Source organism: Felis catus, chromosome B3, assembly GCF_018350175.1.
Source record: "Felis catus isolate Fca126 chromosome B3, F.catus_Fca126_mat1.0, whole genome shotgun sequence".
NCBI classification, from domain to species: Eukaryota; Metazoa; Chordata; class Mammalia; order Carnivora; family Felidae; genus Felis; species Felis catus.
In genome coordinates, this window is record NC_058373.1 from 114,818,122 (window position 1) to 114,838,351 (window position 20,230).

The 20,230-nt window shown below is 53.8% G+C and overlaps 2 protein-coding genes and 1 pseudogene across 17 annotated transcripts in view; 1 reads left to right on the top strand and 2 right to left on the bottom strand.

Annotated features, from left to right (window-relative positions):
• Positions 1 to 261: 261 nt before the first annotated feature.
• Positions 262 to 1,040, bottom strand: LOC102900123 (annotated as a pseudogene).
• A 962-nt stretch (positions 1,041 to 2,002) lies between these two features.
• LOC102900093 (translation initiation factor IF-2-like) lies at positions 2,003 to 12,611 on the bottom strand. 15 transcript variants are annotated; one of them, XR_006599739.1, is made up of 10 exons: positions 11,857 to 12,024; positions 11,661 to 11,782; positions 11,328 to 11,542; positions 10,509 to 10,696; positions 10,089 to 10,206; positions 9,499 to 9,621; positions 9,198 to 9,415; positions 8,897 to 8,966; positions 7,079 to 8,664; positions 2,003 to 6,972 (listed from the first exon to the last, which is right to left on the bottom strand). XR_006599739.1 is itself a non-coding variant. In XM_045060126.1 (2 exons), the coding sequence occupies exons 1-2, from the start codon at positions 12,250 to 12,252 to the stop codon at positions 11,468 to 11,470; spliced, it is 711 nt and encodes a 236-aa protein (XP_044916061.1). In that variant the 3' UTR covers positions 10,703 to 11,467. The 15 variants fall into 15 exon arrangements, 1 of the variants encoding a protein (XP_044916061.1); XR_006599743.1 differs by having other exon boundaries at positions 7,079 to 7,503; positions 8,460 to 8,664; positions 11,328 to 11,782; XR_006599738.1 differs by having other exon boundaries at positions 2,003 to 6,237; positions 6,804 to 6,972; positions 11,328 to 11,782.
• Positions 12,294 to 20,230, top strand: part of GALNT16 (polypeptide N-acetylgalactosaminyltransferase 16) — a 92,959-nt gene continuing 85,022 nt past the window's right edge. For both annotated transcript variants that reach the window (XM_003987773.6, XM_019833202.3), the window contains exon 1: positions 12,294 to 12,624. In XM_003987773.6, coding sequence (XP_003987822.3) covers positions 12,448 to 12,624 — 177 coding nt within the window. In that variant the 5' untranslated portion in view covers positions 12,294 to 12,447. The remainder of the gene's footprint in view (positions 12,625 to 20,230) is intronic.

Below are 20,230 nucleotides of genomic sequence, written 5' to 3' on the forward strand. Positions count from 1 at the left end.
CTCAAAACAACAGTTTTCTCTGAACCACCAACCCAATAAACCCCCAAATGGTGATTCTTTGACTCATTTGTTCACAAGGGCTACGGGGTTTTGTTGTTGTTAATAATACTTTATTGAAGTGCAGCATGATGAACATACAATAAAATACAAATCTTAGGAGTAGAGCTCGTGAATTATGACAAATTGTATGCACCCATGTAACCCTCCCTTCCCTTCCCTTCGCCTCCCCTCTATTCCCTCCCCTCCCTGTCCCATCCCTTCCATTCCCTTCTTTCTCTTCCCCTCCCTTCCAACTTCCTTTCTTTCTCCTTTTCTTTGGTTGAGCAACCACTCATCACAGCCCTTTACTGGCTTGAATTAGCTAAGCAGGACCATCCTGCCCAGACTTGGGGCCATGCTGCTTGGGGACTCCCTGTTCCTGGCCAGGGACAGCCTGGCTCTTGTGGGCCCCTCAGCCTGCCCACAGAACATGATCTCCTCTAGGGCCCTTGGCCAGGCCTGAAGCTGGAGGGGCAGCTGGAAGCACCAGGGCAAGGGCCCTGCCCTCTCCCGCTGGCCGAGGCAAGTTTCAGAAAAGGCCGTTCACTGCTCAGTGGTGCTGGGCTAAGGAAAGTGATGAGTTGGGAAGAGAGGAGCCAGGCAACCAGTGAACGGGGGACTCGGGATTGGAAACCACTCGCAAAAGGAGAGCCCCATCTCCTCCTCAGTGTGAGTCACTTAGTGTGCAGACACCACATCAGTGTCTGGCCCACCTCTGTCATGCTCAGCACATGGGAGCCTTTGCATTCCAGCTTGTCCAGGGCTGTGTGAGGAGGGTCACTGATGAAGTACTCACAAAAGTTGTTTCCCAAGATGCTTTTCTTTGAGGCCCCCAGATCAGCTCTGGATCACAGTGCTCATTGCCCACCATAGTGGGGCCCACCTCCATGTGGATCGGGGTGCTGATGAGCAGGTGGGGCATGGGGTGCAAGTCTGGGCCAGGGTCCCACCCAGGGCTTTGGGCTCAGCGCTGGTGCCAGCCCCTGAGGCTCCCGGACTGTGACTCCCGTCGCCCCCACCCAGCCCCTCCCCCAAGTCCAGTTACTCCAGCTCTCAGGACTGGGGTTTCTTGTATCACATGGAACATCTATTCTGACGATGTACAGCCTGGGATTGGAAGGTTGTGCATTCATCTACCTGAGCAAATTACTATAAGACAGCAAATCCAGGTCAAAATGGGATAAAGACTTGGCATCTGAGTCTGGGCAGTTTGTTGTCACATCTACTTGATGTGGTTACCGTAAAGCTTCACGATACTTGTTTTTTACAAGTTACTTTTGAAAATAGGTGATATGTGCACATAGTACAAAAAACATTTTTTTTTAATGTGTAATGAAAAGGGAATCTCTCCATCATCCTTTCCCTCCGTGAAGGTAACCACTGTACCTGTTCAGCCTGGGGGTGGAGGCTGGAGCGGGGGGTGGGGGGTGGGGGGGTATTTTTAAAGTCCCAGCTCTCTCCTTTGGTTGTGAACCAAGAATATGTTTCTCTGCCTTCTCTTTATACTCTAGGCTCTGATGTAGGGCATTTATGCAGAAACTTGGACCTACAGCTTCAGGACGACTAATCCTGTTTGTCCTGTCCTGCTAAGTTCATTCTCTGTATCTGCCATCTGGCTCAGAAGTCCAAGTTTCTCACCGGATTGGCCATGAGCTGATGATTGTTGGAGCTGGGTTTTTTAATATTAGGCTTGCTTCTTTTAAAATACATATTTGAGATTTTCCATAATCAATTTTTTTTAATTTGTATTTCTTTAGCAGTGGCTCCTGCAACACGTTTATCTACGTGTTTTTTGTTTGTTTGAAAGTAATGTTTAATCGCAACCTATAAGCAGACTATAGGTGGATCTCTAGACAGTCACCCCCACCCCACAGCCACCCAAATCAGACACTGACAATTCTAAGGTTACAAACATGAACTGGGGTAATTATTCTCCTTCACAAGCCATTCTTCTCTTTAAACATAGGATTGACCTCAGATTTATTTTGAAAAGCCAGCTTCTCTGGCAGGCAAAATGTGACTTGATTTGTACACTAAATTTTTCAAGAATATAAATGTCATGCAGAGCAGAGAACTTATATTCAGCCTGGAACAGTATTTTACACAATTTACGGGCGCAAGAGCCAGGGAGGGAAGACTTCTCGTTCCCAACCCTCTCAATTGGAGAGAAACCAAAGCTTGATGGATGGATGGCTTTCCTTAGCCAGTTTTAGCTCCCAGCCTTATTTTGTATTCCTCTGTGGCAGGTGGGTGAGAAGTCAGGTCTTCCCCGGATTAGAGCTTCCCAAAGATACACAGTCCAGGGAAAGGAGCGAGGCTGTTGGTGCTTTCCAATTCAAGTCCCATATGGTTTCCCTGGGGCCATTTTATCTTTGACATCCTTTGGTGCTCTCTTCTTTGTCTTGCTGCTATCCAGTCACCCAAGGCCTCTTCAGTCCCCATTGCGACTGTTCCCACTGGTCAGGGAGCTCCCTGGGAGCAGCCCGTTAGAGCAGCTGTCACAGTTGAGCCGCATCTGCTTTCTGACAAGCTTGAAGACAGAATGAAGGAAGTCATTGAGACTTTCCCAGTGGAAGCGGAGCACACAAGCAGCCTTTGGGACATGGATCAATATGCTGTGCATTTAGGGGGCCTGGCAGCTTGTGTCAGGGGAGAGGGGGCTGATTCCCAGAGGGGGCAAGGATCTCATGGTCTCAGCTCTGTCGTCATGCAGGGTCCTAATGCCGGAGTGGTTCCCGGAGCCTTTGGCTCCAGCCTTTCCTGGACAGGGAAACAGACCGAGGCAAAATGCCTGCTGTGTCTTAAATAGATTCTGCTCGCTCGCTGCAGCCAATAAGCCCAACAGCTTGGGTGGTGAACGAGCCTTCCCGAGAGATTTCTGTTGCACCATTCCTCCTGCCTCCTGCCCCTCACATACTGCCCCCTCCCAGCCCTCCTGCTCCTCCTCTCTGACCTGATTCTTCTCACAGTTCTCCTGGTGGTTTCTTTTCAGGCCTGTCTGGTTTTGGTATTCGTTACACTTTTATTGGTTTTCGCTCTCTGCTTTTTCCTTCCCTGAAGCTGTTTTTCCTCATACTCTGTATCTTTTCATCTCTGTGTCCACTCTGTCAAGTGCACGTCTCCATCTGCTGCTCTTGTCTGACTCTGCCATGGCTTCTCCATTGTCCCCTTGCCTGCACCTTCCCGTGGCCTGCTGGCCGACAGCCTGCCCTCACCAGGGCTTCGTTGACCCCGGAGAGAAGTTGGGTGCAGGGATTTTGAATGGACGGTGGAGGAGCCTACCTTGAGCAATCCCAGTTATGGGGCAGGTGACACCGCCAGTCTGGGTAGTGGACCTCAAAGATGGTGGCCGTTGCTGGGCAGCGTGGCAGTGAAATAGGTAAGTCAGAAGAGGGGAGGTAGGGGACACAGGAGTGACGGCCTGCACCCATCGAAGGTGGTAAGAACAGGAGATAGAAGAAGAAGGCCGGGTGGTAGCTAGACGTCACAAGGGAAAGCTGAGCAGGAGCTACACTAGGGGAGAAAGCCAGGGGAGCGAGACCAGTGAGAGAGGCCAGCTCTGCCAAGCAGAGGCCAGCAGCATGAGGGTGGGGCCAGGAGAAAGGGGAGCCTTAAAGACCCTTCTCCCCGTGCATCTCTGGTCCTTTTGTTCTTTTTCCTTTCATGTTCCTGCCCTCATGTTCTATCGGCAGAAAACAAAACAAAAAGCAGTCTGTCTTTGAAAGGGAATGGCAAGAGCTGGAGAATTTAAAGCTGGGTTCTTGCACTTCCCCGTTTACTGGACTCTTGGGCCCCTTTGCGCATCAGGCTGCTGGAGCCATGAGAGCCAGCCCCTTACTGGAACCCCTTGAATGGAGTCCCTATACCAGCCCGACAGCCCAGCCAGAGTGGCGGCAGCAAGGGCAGCCAGCTGTGGTGCGCACCCACAGAGCCCTTCCACGCGCATGGGGCAGCCGGGGGGGCAGGGCCGTCGGCCAACCCAGCTGGAGGGCTGGGACTTGGTGTTGGGCAGGGCCTGGGCTGAGGGGTGGCCCTTCCAGGGCATGACGCCGGTCCGTCATGGTCTCCTCTACGCCCAGGAACTAAGCTGCAAAGAGGCCTGTGGTAGAAGAAAGAGAAAGGAAGACTCTTGCTTTAAAAAAAAATGTTAAAACTGAAGAGGTAATAAATGCATGTGGCAAAAAATGCAAAAGATACAAAAGAACGTGTGATGAAAAGTCTCCCACTTCTGTTCCGAAGTTCCCTCTTCGGGCATCCTGGATGTTCCAATTTCTTGCACATTCTTCTAACTTCTCCTTTTTAGGTCTGCTGTTAATCTAGTAGTTTTTAGATTTTTGATCCAATGGAACATTTGAAACTGGATGTATATGTATGTAATGTGTGTGGAGGGACTAAACGATAATAAAGAAAATTGTATCTCGGTTTATGGCCAATAATTCTTGCTGGGGCTGGAATGGTTTAAAATATTCAAATAACTGGGGCGCCTGGGTGGCTCAGTCGGGTAAGCATCTGACATCGGCTCAGGTCATGGTCTCGCTCGGAGCCTGGAGCCTGCTTCAGATCCTCTGTCTCCCTTTCTCTCTACCCCTCCCCCACTCATGCTCTGTCTCTCTCAAAAGTACATACACATTAAAAAATAATAATAGAGTCTTAAAATGCTAGCACTAGAAAGGACCTTCCAAGACCCTTTGTACCAAAGCCTCACTTCAAACATGAGAAGAGGCCCAGAAAGTGACTTCTCCAGGGTCACCAAGTGAGCTAATGGCACTTTTTAGGTAGTGGCCTCTGGAAAGATACGGATTCCGAAATGAAAGACAAATGGTGGGGCACGGATTTAGAAATTTCCTCTATTGGACACAAATATAGGGAAAGAAATCGGTCATTTCCGGGAAAACCCCAAAGTCAAATTTCACACTGAAAAATAGCACGCATATGTGCATGCACGTGTACACACACACACACACACACACACAGAGGCATTGGCAGCAGACAGAAAACAAAAGTCTGCAAAGTCTACTGTCCGCTGTCTGTCCCGCTGAGCTGGGCAGAGGCTGTGAGGGGCAGCATGACCTGGCTCCTCTACTGAGGAACCTACATCCCTCGGACCTCGTGTCATCGAGCTGGAGGCAGAGGCAGAGGCAGGCACTTTTTGTTGGGCAAGAGGGAGGCCTGCCCACCCAGAGTCGAATAAGAGGACAGCCCGTGCACGGACCCCAGGTCAGAGACGCCAAGGGGCGTGCGGAGGTGTGCCTGGCCATGCCACTATGGCGCTCTGGCACCACTGGATCCATGAGCACAGACAGTCCTACTGTTTACCCCGCCTCCCAGGAAGAGACGCCCCAAGATGTATGTGCTGACAAAAGGGCAGCATAATTTTTAAAAAGACTCTCTGCTTTGACATTCGCTCCAGACATTGTGAACGATTTCAGTGTCCAAGCCAGATTGATGGGCCTTTTGATGGCTTCAGAGAGAGGGGACATGTATGACTGTAAACACTGGCAGTAAAAACCCTCAATTGCTTTGAAATGGTAAATTTCCAGGCAATGTGGATCTGATGTTACACGCCTCCTGCATTAACAGCTTTTTCTTCCTGTTCAATTATTTTGGCTGGTAAGGGAGTGGAAATTACACTTCAAAATATATCGATGGATATTTTCAGCCTTGCTGAGAGCTTCAAAATATGTACCAATCCCAGGAACATTCCCTTAATTTCCACCCCCCACTCCCTCCCCACCCCCAGTTTCCCAGGGAAAATGGAGGTATCAACAGCAGGCACAATTAGACCAAAGAAGCTGCAGGAGCAGGGCTTTTTCACTTCAAATTCTCTCTGGTCTTAACTGCGTAATCTCTGAGCCAAATTTTGTTCCAGCCCTAAGTCTAGGGGTCCATCCTAATATCCACCAGGTGATGGGGTTCTTGAAAAAGAAATGAGCATTCCCAAGAGCTTGGGCCCGGGGTCTTGAAACAGGGGATCCAACGGAAGCAGAAAAAACTGCCAGTTCTCCGTGGCATCATTTTCACCCGAGGGATCCAGAAGTCCTAATCTCACGCACATGGTCCTCTCCTATGCCTAGGTGCCGGGCACATGGGCAGCCACCCAGCAATGCCCCAGTTGTGTTTCTGGCTTTCTCCTCTCTACGTGACCAGCTTCTTTCACTCTTCTTCCTAAGCACCAGACCCGGATTTACGGCTGCCTTTCTGGACAGACCACAGAGAAATCAAGTTCAGTTGAACATACCTCCCAAATCTGCTCCTCCCACACTGCCCATTTCAGTTAATGGTTGGTTACCTTACACCAAAGCACTTGGCTCCTACACTAGAAATGTACATGCTGTTCTTAATTTCTTTCTCTATCCCCACTTCTAGCTGATCTCCAAATCCTTTGAGTCTCTCCTCCAGGGTTTCTGCCCTAGTCCAGGCCACAGCACTGCTTGCTTGGACTATTGCAGTATCATTGTGATCCTGTGCCACTAGTCTCCAGCCTCCTCACTAAAATGTATACCTGATCATGTCACTCCCTGTTTTAGAATCTTGGATGGTTCCCCACAGCTTACCAGAGTAAGTTCAAATTTCCTATAAAGACCTGGAAGACGTCTGTCTGTTAACTGGTCAACGCCTACCCCTCTAACCTCATTGCCATCACCACCCCCTCCCCTGTATACCCAACCCCCTCACAATTTCCTGTGCTGCCATTCACTTGCACATCTTAGCGCCCTTTGTTTGCCTCTTCCTCTTCCCAGAATGCTCTTCCACCTCTTGCCTACCTGCCTGTCCTTGAACACAGCTCTCAGATGACTTCTTACTTGAAGAAATCCCCTTTGGGCTTCTATAGAGTTCCATTATATCGTCTTGTGACGATCTATGTGTATCTCCCCATGGTCAGTTACTGGGCTCCTTAGAAGCTGTGACCAGCTTTTGTTCATTTTTGAATCCCTGGAACGTAGAATTGCCTGGCATGGTGAGCCTTCAAGCAGGAAAGGAAGGGACTGGGAACACCCCCGCGCCCCCCCCCCCCCCGCAGTGGGTAAACAGGCTTTACCGTGGAGCAGGCTTATTGCAATTTCGTGCGACAGAAGGGGGAGTAGCAGCAGCCGGCCACCCTAGGTATTTATTCACTCCTTCGCTCACTGCACAAATATTCAGGGAGTGCTGCCGTGATGCCCAAATACTGTGCTAGAAACTGGTGACACAAAAGAAGGCTGCCAGGCCCTGCTCAGAGGAATTCCCATTCAAGGGTGAGAGACGGGCATGTGACAAGGACTGCCCTGGCATTTGGGGCCATCTGTTCTGCTCTGAGGACCTTTGCCACTCATCTCCCCGGAAGCCGTGCAGAGAGAGAAGGACTGAAGGAGAACGTGATAAGAGATGGGGAAGGTCAGGGAAGCCTTGGAAAGGGCTCTGCCCCAGAGACCAATTCTGCTGACCAACTGGCTTTACTTATGCATCTCTCCTTTGTAGAAATTCCTTGCTGTTAAGAAAAAGCATCTGACACATTTCTAATTAGCCCTCAGCCTCTGCAATCTTATTATTCCCACATGCAACAGCTGGCTCATTCCATGATCAGTAATAATATTTGGAGTTCCTGCAGTTAACCCCCAGAACCTGGGTCATTCCTCCCAGCTTCTGATGGAAACACAGAGGACCTCTCACCCCTCCATCCCGGCGCAGCAGCGTTCGGCCCCCGTCACCGTGATTGCAGGGTGGGGCAGCACTCCCGAGGAAGCCCTGTTGGGCAGCCCAGGTTACTCACTCCGCTGGCCCGCACTGACCCCAGCCAAGTCGCTTCCTTTCTCTGGGCTCTAGTCCTGCATCGTCTCTCAGGTGCCGGACTCAAGAGAGAACTGCAGGCTGCATCCAGCTACTACGTCCCTCCCCCCCATCAACCCATACTTAATGAGCGTGTATGTGCGGCTACGTGCCAAGCGCTGTTCTAAGGGCTGGGGAGACCATGGTGAACAGGACGAGGACTCCTGCCCTCGTGCAGCTTACGGTCCAGTGGCAGAAAACACAGTGAAAAGCCAAACAGGAGAATGATGATGGAGTTCCTCTCAAACAGCCAAGTCCTCTCCTTGATGGTTTATGGAGACTTAGAAATAATATTCCCTCAGGTACAGCGGTGCCTTGAGTGTGGCCAGCTGGCAGTGGGCAGCACATGTGCCACTGATCGCTGGGTGACCTCCGAAGGCACCGGCCCGAAGAGGGTCCCGCCTTCCTCGTGGGGTCATTGTGAGTTTTCTGTGATCAGGCTTCGGCACCGTGCCTGTTGCGTGGTCACACACGTTCTGTCCCTTGTCTCTGCCTCCTTTCCTGCTTAGAGCAGACACAGGGGTCTAACCAGTCTCCCTCGCCCACCGTCTGAGTCCCCGATGCAGCTGCAGACAGGGCAAGAGGCTTCTAAGCCCACTGAGTCTCAAGGATACTGGGTATGCTGGCGAGAATGGACGCAGCTGGGGCCCTGCACTCGGCCTCTCCAGGCCGCTCAGCACAGGCTCGGAAGGGGTGGGCAGGCGCGCGCTGGTGGGGCAGGATGGTCATCGTTGTTCGGCCTCTCTGGGGTCTGTTCTTCATAGCCCTGCTGAGCAATCTCCTGCACAAGCCCCTTGCCCCAGCAGCCAGCAGCAGTGCCTAAGGGGGGGGGGGGGGAGAGGTGGGCTGGGGTAAGAGTTTGCCCAAGCCACTCTCCTAATATGTGACAGAACCGGCATTTGAATGCAGGTTGTCTGACTCCAGAGCTAGGCTCTCACCTGAACTCTACTCCCTTTCCCCCCTCTGTTATCCACCCTGACATCAAATGTACATGGGCAGAGTTCCCTGGGGCCTCTGGGAGCGCCAGGGGCACACGGCTTTCCCAGCTTACCTGAGTGCTGGCTTTGCCCGCTTTCAAAGAGACGGGGACCATGCCGGAGAGTAATGCCACAAGGGAGAAACTGTCCAAGGAACCAGAAGTCCAAAAAGGGCACAGTTAGAGGGACCTCAGAGGTCGTCTCCCTGCACGCCTCCTTTTCCGGAGGAGAAAATGGAGGCCCCAGTGGGGAAGTAAGGTCCCTGTGTACAGAACTTCTGACCACCCTACAGACTGCCCAGTGTGCTCAGAAGCCCTGTACTGGGACCCAGGCAGTAGCATGGAGAATGGACTCAAACCCAGCCCCACCTCTTACCTGCTGTATGGCCCTTTGGCAATCGGGAGTGTCACCAAGTCCCGGCATGCGGGTTGTGGGTGCTCCAGAGATCACGTGTGTGAGGAGCCGGCACCTGGTGGGTACCCAGTGAACTGCAGCTATCATTATCACTCTTGTTTTCCAAGTTCAGTGCGTGTTGGGCAACACCAAGTCTCTTAGGTGTTGCTTTGATTCTAGGGTTCTGCTGGAACCCATTCCTAGGACCAGAGAGGAAACAATGCTTACTGTTATCTCTGAACACTGAAATCCATCTCATGGAGGGCTGAGCCTTGGCCCGCACCTATTTTGGATCCAGATCTGGAAGACCACGGGCTGTAGCTGAGGTGGCAGGTGCTAGCTCCCAGCCCTTCCCAGTGTGCTGTGGCTTCCGGCCCATCACTTAGCCTCCGCCTACGTCAAATTTCTGTTGGCCAAATGAGCATGGTCATGACCTGCCTCCCTATCCCCCACCCCACCCGCCTCACCACCGTGGGAAGTTTATTATGTCCATCTAAGGAAGGGCTGGCTCTGAAGTCTAACATCACCCAGAGAGGCGATGTCTCTATGGGGTTTTCCTGGTGGTGGGTGGAGCAGGGGCGGGGTGGCAGGGAAACAGCCTTCTTTTTGGGACAGAGCTACAAGTGACAATTGCTTCAGAGGTGTAGCATCCTCACCACTGACCCCTGGAGAGGAAGAGGTGAGACATGTAGAAATCCTGCCAAATTCTGCATCCTCCTTGCCTCCCTCTCCTCATACAGCCCTCCTTCTAGAGCCATCAGAAACCCCATCTGCCTGATTCTGGGTTCTAGCTTCATTCCCCAGGCCTAGGCGTGAGTTTGGAGCTTCTCACTAGGGGTTGGTGCGATGTCTTTGGATCCCACATCCTCTCACCTGGTTTTCTCAAGACCAAAGGCAACTAGACATGCACAGGCCAGGCTGGGCTGAGGGAGGCAGCCTATGGCAGCAGAGGGCCATTGCCCAAGTCTTTCCACCTGGTTGACCTGAGAGCCTGTGTGGAAGTGGGGACACCAGAAGGGCAGTTTCCTTATGTTTTCTTGTTGTTTGGAGATGCCCGTGGGCCTGACCCTTAAGCAACAAACTTTTCTTGGCTTCCCACAGAGGACATGACTACCGGGTCAACCCCATGGCTCCCGTGGAAACCAGGCTATGGCTTGGCAGTGGATAATGCTATGGCATTATCTGTGGAAATGGATCCTCGCCCCTACTGCAACCTAATTAAACTCCCCAGGCGAGACACCTGACAGCAAGGCTGGCCCACTGCTCCAGGGCCAGTGGCCCCTTCACACCCACCTCCTGTTGTCCCTGACTGCTGCGTGGCTTGGGCCTCAGACTCCCTGCTACTCTTTGTGGGACTCTCTTTGTACATTCTCTTTCCAGGGTCATATTCTTGGTAGGGCCATTTTTGGACTTGTGTATGTGTCCTCGTGGTTAGTTTTCTGAGTCAGGAGGCGGGCACTGCAGTTGCACCGATGATCTTTCTGCAGCAAAAAACTAATTAGGGTTTTCTTTCTTCATTTTACTTCATTCCAACAGAAATGCACTAAGCATCTATTACATGCAGGGTTCAGTCCCGCACACTGGAGAAACAGGGGAAAATGAGTGGTGCTGATGGGGGGTGGTTGGGGGAAGGCATGAGCTGTCTGACTTCCCCTTTCCTAAGGCAGCTTTATTTAGAGGCCAGGACCTTAAGTGGGTCAGGACCCTATGTGGGAGCCAGTGTCCAGTAGCATCGGCAAGAACTAAACCCCCTGCTAACTCTGACCGTGGCATTCAAGCGCCCAGCCTGCCCAAAGTCGACTCCCACCAGGCCCTTTCCAGCATCCTGGCCCCAGCAATACCAAGCAGCTCTTGTCCTTGAACGCATCAAGGACTGCCATCCTCTGGACATTTGCTCTGGCTGTTCATGAATCTAATACCTCGCCCTGCCCTCCCCCTGCCCTCCCTCTTCAGAATTTATTCAAAAGTTTATCCAACTTCTATGAAAAGCCTTCTCTAAGACCCCCCTTGGAATACAATATTTCTTCCTCCGTGATCCCTGCTTGGTTTAGGCAACATCTATTCACTGCGAGTCTGCTCTGTGCCCGACACTGTGCTGATCTCCTAGCCCACCTTTCCTTCTGCTCTGGACAAGAGCATTCCACCCGGGATTCTCAATGCCTCCAGGCCTGGGGCAAAATCTCAGTGATGTCTGTGTCCTGTCTCACCACGGTGTTCGCACTTCGTGGAAAGTGCAAACGGAGAGACGGCTTCTAGACTGGGCTCTGACCACTAATTAGTCGCGTGGCCTCTGGCCAATCTTCCAGCCTCTCTGGCGTCCTTTCTTCCTGGTGAAATAGTGGTAATGATATCTCACGGTTGCCCAGGGGACAGGGGAAGGGTCTGGAGGGAAGCCTTATGAAAGCTGGGAGCCCCAGGCCAATGGAAGATGTGGAGGGGTTGTACCCCCATTCCTCTTTCGCTGGCTGTGAAGCAGAGTCGAGTCCCCTTCGCTCTCCTCGAATGTCAAGCGCACCAGCTTCCAATCCCTCCTCGGGGCCGGCCCTCGCGCGGCTCGGAATCCCAGGCTGCGGAGGTTTCCCGTGCAAACTCCACTCTCCTCCCGCCCAGCCATCCCTTCCCAAGGCCCCGCCGAACACACCTTAAGCCCCGCGCCAGAGCGCAGTTCGGAGCGCAGCCCAGAACCGCAGCTTCGCGGCGCGGGCCCGGGCCGGGGTCGCGCATCTCCAGCCGGTGACTCAGGGCCGCTCGGGCGGGGGGTGGGTGGAGGTAGGCGGGACCGACCAGGGCCGCGCGGGGGCAGCCGCCGGGCGCTCGGGCGCTGAGCGGTGGGAGCAGAGGCTGTCTCTGGCCCGTCGCCATTCCACCGCAGGCGTCTGGCTCGCCGGGCCTCGCTCTCGCGCCGCTTCGCACCCGCCGCGCTCCCCTGCCGGTGCGCCGCGGCCCGGGCAGCCGGAGGGGACTGGAGCGCGGGGCGGGCTCTGCGGGCCAATGAATGGGCGCCCGGGGGACGCGCGCGCTCGGGGCTGAAGGGCATTAGGACCGTGAGGATCGCTCCGCGCTCCTGTCTCTCCCTATCACCCCCCACCCCCCACCTCTCTCCCTTTTCTGCTCTGCAGGACTGAGCAGCCAGGCGCGAGCGAAAACAAACAGCTGGGGCTGCGAGCGCCCTCACCCCGGCCCCGAGAGCAAGCCGGCCGGGCCCCCCACTCGGGGCGCCCGCCCGCCCACCATGAGGAAGATCCGCGCCAATGCCATCGCCATCCTGACCGTAGCCTGGATCCTGGGCACTTTCTACTACTTATGGCAGGACAACCGAGCCCACGCAGCATCCTCCGGCAGCCGGGGCGCTCAGAGGGCCGGCGGGAGGCCAGAGCAGCTCCGCGAGGACCGCACCATCCCGCTCATTGTGAGTACGCCCTGCGCGCCGGGCGACTGGCCGGGGAGCCGCGGCGCGCGTCCTTAGCCCCGCGCGGCTGCAGAGGGCGCGGGGCCGGGGGCGGCGTGCCCGCCGCGCCCTGCCGGCTTTGTATCTGTTGGAGCATTCCTGCCCGTTGTTATGGCAACCTCTGTCGGGCCAGCGGGGCCAGGGCGCACGGAAGGAGGGAGGGTGACAGCGGGTGGGGGCTGGGAGAAAGTGCTGCAAGTTTGGTGGGCCCGGTGTGCGCGCGCGACTGGGAACGTGGCTCTCTCGGCACTGCGCCGCTGGAGCCGGGGGCCAGGGGTCGGGGGCTGTCCGCACCTCGCCCGCCCCGGAAAGGCGGCTGGACAGTGCGCGCAGAGAGCCGGCAGCGGGAACCTCGTGTGGCTGAGCGCGTAGGTGGCCGTGCGCACCCCCTCTCCAGTCTCCTGGGGGCAAAGGACGTGGGGTGGGGGCGCTGGGTAAGGCAGGGTGTCTAGGGGCGCAGGGGGCTTTGCGCCCTCTTTTCAACAACGGATCAACTTGAAACTTGCTTCTTTGGCACGGAGGACTCCCCCACTAACACCCGCGGCGTTCTCAGGGTCCGGGAAAGGTCTCTGTACGCGCCCCTCACCCCAACACGAGGGTCCATCACGATGCGTTTGCTGGCAGCGTGTGCTCTACGGCTGGGAGAGTCCCTCTCTCTAGGTCAGCCCCGCGACATCAGAGCGAGCAGGGAAACAAAGGTGGCGGAGCACGGCGGGGGCCTCCGCGGCGCTGCCGGGGCCCTAGGCGCTCGGGGGACTTAGGCTAAGGCGTGCGGAGCCCCCGCCGCCCTGCAGGGGGCGTGCCTGTCGCCGCCTCTGCCCGGGCCCCGGGTGACAGCTCGGTGTGGCAGGGGCACCTGTTGAGGCGGAAGGCTCTGGGACCCGCGGAGAGGCTCCGTCGGGCGGGCGGCGTTCTTCCGACCGGGCCGGTGGCGGGCGAGAGACTTGGACGACCCCCGAGACGAGCGGCTGGGCTGGGGCAGCTTGGCCAGAAGAGGAGCCGTGGGAGGGAGAGCAAAGTGCGGGGCTGAGGGTGGGTGGCCTTTCTGATGGGAAATATCTGGGCCTGGGGAGGGAGGGGTGTGGAACTCCTCCGGGAGGTGCAGGTTCAGGAGGGCGAAGGCTTGCGTGGACTAGAATCTGGGATATTTGTGCAAAGGCAGCTGAGCCCCAGGAATATGGTGGAGGCGGGTGTTAGTGTGGAAGTGTTCTCATATTCCCATCCTGCCCCAGTTGCCGTGTCTTGTTACCCACCCGGGAAGAAGTAAAAATCTCCTGCAAAGGAACCATATTTCCCAGCTTTGCCTGAGGAGACCTTGGGGTTTATGGGTTTTCCAGCCCCCGCCCTCAATTCCCAGATCACTGTCGGCTTGAACTCTCTGGGGGTGAGTCTGATTAGGTGGAGGGTTCCCTTCTAGGCTGAGGGTCCCTGTCACTAAGAACTGTTTCCGAAGGACTTGAGGATGTTTGGGCCGAAAGGCTGATGAGGATAAAGCCTCCAGTGTAAAGACCCCAGAGTGTTGGGATCTGGGCAGACTAACAGGCTGGAGTGGGAAGTGACCAAATCGGTAGTGGCCCCAGACCTGCAGGGAGCTTGCACAGCACTGACCCACATAAGCTGCCCCGTTCTCACACCCGGGGAGGGCCAGCCCTGGTCTCAGGGTAGGTGGGCTTGGAGCACCAGGGGAGAAGCAGGCTGGCCGGATGTTCTGTCCTTCGCTATGGTGATGTGTTGGGAGGAGGGTCTGAGCTGGAGGGGGAGGGTCTGACTTGGCAGGGGGAGGAGGAGGGGAGAAGGGAGAGGAGGGGGAACCGAAGGGAAGAAACTGCTGCTGGAGCAGAGCCTGAGGCTGGGTCTTCTCACCTTTGTCTCCGCTTCAGAATCCTGACCTTGCTCTTGGACCTCTCCCCACTCCTCCTTGCCTTCTGAGATCAGCCGGGAAGGCCACTCAGACTGAGAGCCCTGGAATGGTGTGCTGGGCTCTGCTGGGGGCACATGGCACTTGTTTTGAGGGGTGGAAATTGGAGGTCATGGGGGGCTCCGGTGAATATCCCCTCTGGCCCTCTCCTTGTTCTGTTGGGGTTTGTTTTGCTGCAGATTAGGAAAGGGCAGTGAACTGGAAGCTAAGTTTCAAGTGTGAAGGGTTATCAGGTAGATCCCAGGGATCCAGGGAGTAGGGGTGCAAGAAGAGAGGGAGAATGGGGGTTTCCCGGGAGTGAGCCACAGACAGTTCTCTGGCCACCTACAGGCATGGCCAGCTACCTCTCTGTTCTTACATTTTAGCCCTGGGTGTCCGTTTCGTAGGCCTTGGTCCCCAGTCACACACCTCCCTGGACACAGCCTTGCATTTTCTTCCTACCTTCCGAGCTGTTTCACTCCAGGGGGGTTCTTAGTCATAAATGCCATCATGCAGGGACTATGCTGGAAGCTTCTTACATCCCGGCATCGATGCACACAGCAAGATTTAAGTACTTGTTAGGCAAATCAAGTAGGATTTCTGCCCATCTCTGGGAGCAGCCAAGCCTCACACCCCCCCACCCCGCCAATATTTTGTCCCGAGCTCCAATCTGACTATACCTAAGGAGATGGGGGGAATGCGTGTTCATCTATGAACCCTATGTCCAGCCTGAAAGGGGCAGGTGCAGCTGAGGATTACTCTCCCCACCCCCCAACACTGTGGTGAACCTCTCACAGGTCTTCCTGCCATTCCAAAACATGTCTCTGTGTACTTGGGCCAGGACACTGCATGTGGATTTTCAAATTCTTAGCGGATGATGTGGCCAGCCGTGCCGACAGAGGCTGAGAAAATTCAGACAAACGTCATCATCACTCCCCTGGGGAACAGAGAGCAGAGCTGGGAAAGGGAGGGTCTGCATAACAGCCTGGGCCAGGGGGTAGTTCTGCCTTTACAACGCCCGGGCTATTCGAAGCCAGCCAAGTTGTTTCTGGACCTTGGAGGCGCTGTTTGGCATTGTGGGGTGTCGGCATGGCAACCGTATGGCCCGGATTTCTCCAGGAGGTCCTGATTTTTAATATTCTGTCCTGCTGTCAGCCCATGTGTCACAAATTGTGATGTGAAAAATTGGTAATGGAATGTGTAAAACTATAGGGAGATACCGACTCCATCCCTCAGTGGCTGCTTGCGATGTGGCTGGGTTTGTGATTTCTTCATGCTGTGTTTTATGGGCAAGGCAGTGGATTTGAGGAAATCCACTCGAATCTGCATTGATGCAGGCTGGCATTGGGCGGCAGCTAAAAAGCAGGCGGTGGAGCAGACACGGCTGGCCTTCAGTCTTCAGACCTCACGGTCAGGAAGAACGGTTGTGATTGACTTGGCACCTAGGTGTTCCATATGCCAGTTCTCCAAGAAGCCTGGGTAGGATGCTAAGGTGTTACACGGAATGTCACTTTACAGACATACTTTTTAAAGGCTGTCCATTATGAATATTTTCAGGGTAGGGGTACTCATTTGCGACATGTCCTGTTTGGAACCCTGGAAATTTTAGGCAAGAGTTTTCTTAAACTGGAGTTTCTCACCCTACACTTGGAATACTGCTGATGACCGTGGACAAAGTCCTTCTACCTCTGGACCTTGATTATTTTATGTTAAATTGGGGTTAAATGATTCGTAAGGTTTGTTGATCCTTGGATAAGCTGATGAGAGCCTCATTCTAGAAGCAGATGAATGGCTTTAAGGGAATTTTCCTGATGCGTGTTGTGAGGTTTCTTGCTTGTGGACGGACATGCCCCTGTCCCAAGGAGGTCCCGCGGTAACCCTGAGGCCTCGCAGGGATCCCTGCTTACCTAGCGGGAGGGGACACATATGATGGTCGTTCTGGTGCTGTTCCCTGAGAGCAGAGGCTTCAGTCAGATCTGGAGGAGTTTATATTTTATTTATAATGTGTGCATTTTGGAACTTTGGGAATACGGTTTGCCTAAATCACAGAAAAGGATTTTATATTTCATTCATCTAGGTGCCACACACAAGGAAGAGGTTGAGGAGGGAGACGCACAAATACCCACAATTCCCTTTGCCAAAATGTTCAGATTGGAAGGGCCTGGTTTCCTGCCCCTGGGGTCCCATCCTGGGTCATGTTGAGACCTGCTCATAGGACTTGGGGACAGCATAGAGGCACCAAGACTGGTAAGGGCCTGACAGCCCAAGGGTCACCTCCCTGGGAGGCCTGAGGCTTGAGGTCCCAGGATTTGTAGTAGGGAGCCGCTCACTCTTCTAGTGGGCCCTATGTTTCTGTGTGGTATCAGTAGTCCCCCCACTGGCTGCTCCAGGCATCGGGCCTGGCTTCCTTCTCTGGTGGTTTATCAGCTCTGTGAGCAGACGAAGCCCTCAGGTCTGGAAATGCCATTTAAGTAGACATGGAGGGGCACTGATAGGCAAGGCGGGGCTGAATTGCCCAGGGAACTGTCTTGCAGTAATGGAGGAAACTGCCCTGGGGTCAGAGGTGAGCCTGTATCCGAGCAGTTCATTACAGTTAGAAGATTGAAGATTTATCCCCTGTCGGCTTCTGGAGGAGACCTGAAACCTTCCCTGTGACCGGAGGGCAAAGACACAAGGAGGCTAAGTAGACAGGAAACCGAGGGCTTCTGAAAGGAGTGGGGAGCAGATGATGTCAATGATGATCACACTTGGGCAGCAGTTCCATTCACTGAATCAGACAATTTAGTACACTCGCAGATGGTGTGCGACTAGCTCTGGAAACAGTTTCCAGGGGCTTGATCTCTCTCCTCTAAACCGACACTTGTGGTCTTCGATATGTACCCGACTGGCCTCTGTAATGCCCCTTACCTCCATATGATATTTATAGACGCTCCATTCATTGGACCCTTCGACACTGTGTTAGATGTCTCCCAAACTTTAACTTTCCTGACTCCCCTCAACAACCTAATAAGTGGGTGCTGTTATCAGGCCCACTTAACATATGAGTAAACTGAGGCTTACTTACCGATGATCAGGCAACTAGGAAGTGCCTTTAAAATTAGGTGTTTCTAGGGGCACCTGGGCGGCTCAGTTGGTTAATTAAGCATCTGACTTCGGCTCAGGTCATGATCTCATGGTTCGTGGGTTCGAGCCCTGTGTTGGGCCCTGTACTGACATTTCAGGGCCCGGAGCTTGCTTCAGATTCTGTGTCTTCCTCTCTCTCTCTCTCTCTCTCTTTCTGCCTCTTCCCTGCTCATGCTGTCTCTTTCTCTCTCAAAAATAAATAAAAAATGTGTAAAAATTTAAAAAAAAAACTAGGTGTTTCTAGGGGTGCCTGTGTGGCTCATTCAGTTAAGCTTCTGAGTCTTGATTTCGGCTCAGGTCATGATCTCACAGTTCATGAGTTCAAGCCCCGCATCGGGCTCTGTGCTGACAATGGGGAGCCTCCTTGGGATTCTCTCTCTCCCTCTCTCTCTGCCCCTCCGTCATGCTCTCTCAAAAATAAATAAATAAACATAAACCTAAAAAAAAAAAAAAAACCACCAAACCCTAGGTGTTTCTGCCTCTGAGGCTCATGCTATATCTTCTTTCCCCTGAAGCATCTTTAGGGCAAGATTCAAGTCTGATGCATCCATCGGTGTGTCTTTCCAGGAGCACCTAGGTCAGCACCATGCATTGTGTTTACTCCTTAAATATTTGTTGGGGGAAGAATGCAAAAACCATATAGAACAAAATGTTAGCGGTAGGCAAGTAGGAGCATGAGTAATCCCCCCATCTGTCTTTTGGCTTTTTCTACACTTTTTATAATGAACATCTATTAACATTATAATAACAAAGCCCATCAGGATAGTTATTTTAAAAAGTATTCAGGGGCTGAATAAAATCACTGTGGACCCCTCAATGCAAGTAAACATCTTAAGCATGTCTCGCACTTCTGAATCTCCCATCAGTGCTTAGCGTTGAGCCAACAGAAAAGGCACGAGACACAAGCGTATCGAGGGATAGAACTGGGGCCAGTGGTTAGAAGTTGCAGGGGGAGAGAAGGAAGACTTTGTCACTGAACCGTCCATCAGTGGAATAGTCCAAAGGCTGACCACACCCCTTTTCAACTGGTCAGCGCTTCCTTCCCGAGGCAGTTGTGAGGGGGTGAGAAAAGGCTTGTTGTCTAGCCTGTCTCCTAAGATGTCAGGCAGTTCCGTAACTGGGTTCGAAATAGGCTCCAATTAGTGCGCCACAAGAGACCTGGCGCCCTGGGAGGCAGGGCTGGCTGAGCACACGGAGGCCAAGGAGGAGGATGACTAAAGGACCCATAACTGCCGCTGTGTTGTCCCCTCCCTGTTCCTTTGAAGCCGCCAAGCAGGGAGGGAGAGGGCGCCAAGGCTGGTCAGAGGCAAAGCTGCGGAGTAGGAAACGCTCCTCTGTAGTGTCTTTTCTGCTCCTCAGAACGAGGCCCCCACCAAGGTTTCCTGCCTGCCTGAAGCCCAGGCCTGCCTGTGTCCCCCACACCCTGAATTTCAGCTACACCCTGTAACAGTATCTGCCTGGAGACAGTGAGGCCACCCCGGAGGACTTCTGTGAACATATCAGAACACGTAGGCGTGGCAGGCTGGGGTATTTTGAAACAGGAGCAAATGGAAGAAACTTTTCGGATATACTTCTTAGGCAGGATAAGGCTCAGGCCACCTTTGGGGAGACATGAGGTCAAGAGTGCCTCAGATGTAGCCTTTCTACTTCCCTGGACCCATCAGGAAGAGCTTCAAGTGTAGCTCAAGGGCACGGGTGCCTCTTTCCTGCCATTCCATGAAGCGAGGTGTGGCTCAGGGTACATCAGGCACAACATGGTCGCCGAGCTCAAAGGTGGGTGGCATCTCTTAACACGCTGAGTGTGAGACGTGCCATTACGGGCCCTAGCAGGGCCAGGACCGAGCAGGACAGAGTGGCCCAGGATGGAGACAGATGTTGGCTGCCAGGGATCGAGGTGTGAGGGGATGGGGAGAGGATGTAGAATGAAAACCAAGCGACCCGCATCTAGCCCTGCCCCCGAGGGGCTGTGTTTTCTTGGGCGAGTCACTTCCGCTCTCCGAGCCTTAGTTCCTCATCTGTCGGATGAGGGTTGAACTATAGCATCTCCGAGGTGCCTCCCAACTGAAACCATCTTTGACTTTGTTGACCCACTTCTGCACCAGTGAGGTGGCCCCAAGCCAGGGCTCAAGGTCTGATGGTGCTTAGATCAAGGAGAGTAAGGCTGGGGGCTGAGGTGTGCAAAAACCCAGACCACTTGTGTGCAAAAGAGTGTGAAACCTTTAACTTCTCACAAGGAATAAACCGGACCTACCCACTCCCCCCACCCCCCCCACCCCCCGTTATCTTCTCTTAAAACACTGTCGGACGGAGCTATGGGGCTCTCCTTCTGCTAAATCGGAAGTCTGAGGTATTTGTGAGCGTGTCTGGGGATGCTCACAGACACCTATGTAGGAGTGTCCAGTGGGTGGACTTCAGACATCTCAACAATCTGGGAAGATCAGAAGGAAGCCACAGAGAGCCCTGAGCAGAGAATTAATAGTCAAGCGCCCTTGGACGTGACTCCGAAGACAGGCGTGGAATTGCCCCGAGGCCGCAGCCTGGAAATGA

Coding starts and splice junctions, on each gene's coding strand:
- LOC102900093 (XM_045060126.1), bottom strand. CDS start 12,252: ATGCCCTTCAGCCCCGAGCGCGCGCGTCCCCCGGGCGCCCATTCATTG. Junction 11,783..11,856: donor GCTCTGGCGCGGGGCTTAAG/GTGTGTTCGGCG, acceptor AAACCTCCGCAG/CCTGGGATTCCGAGCCGCGC.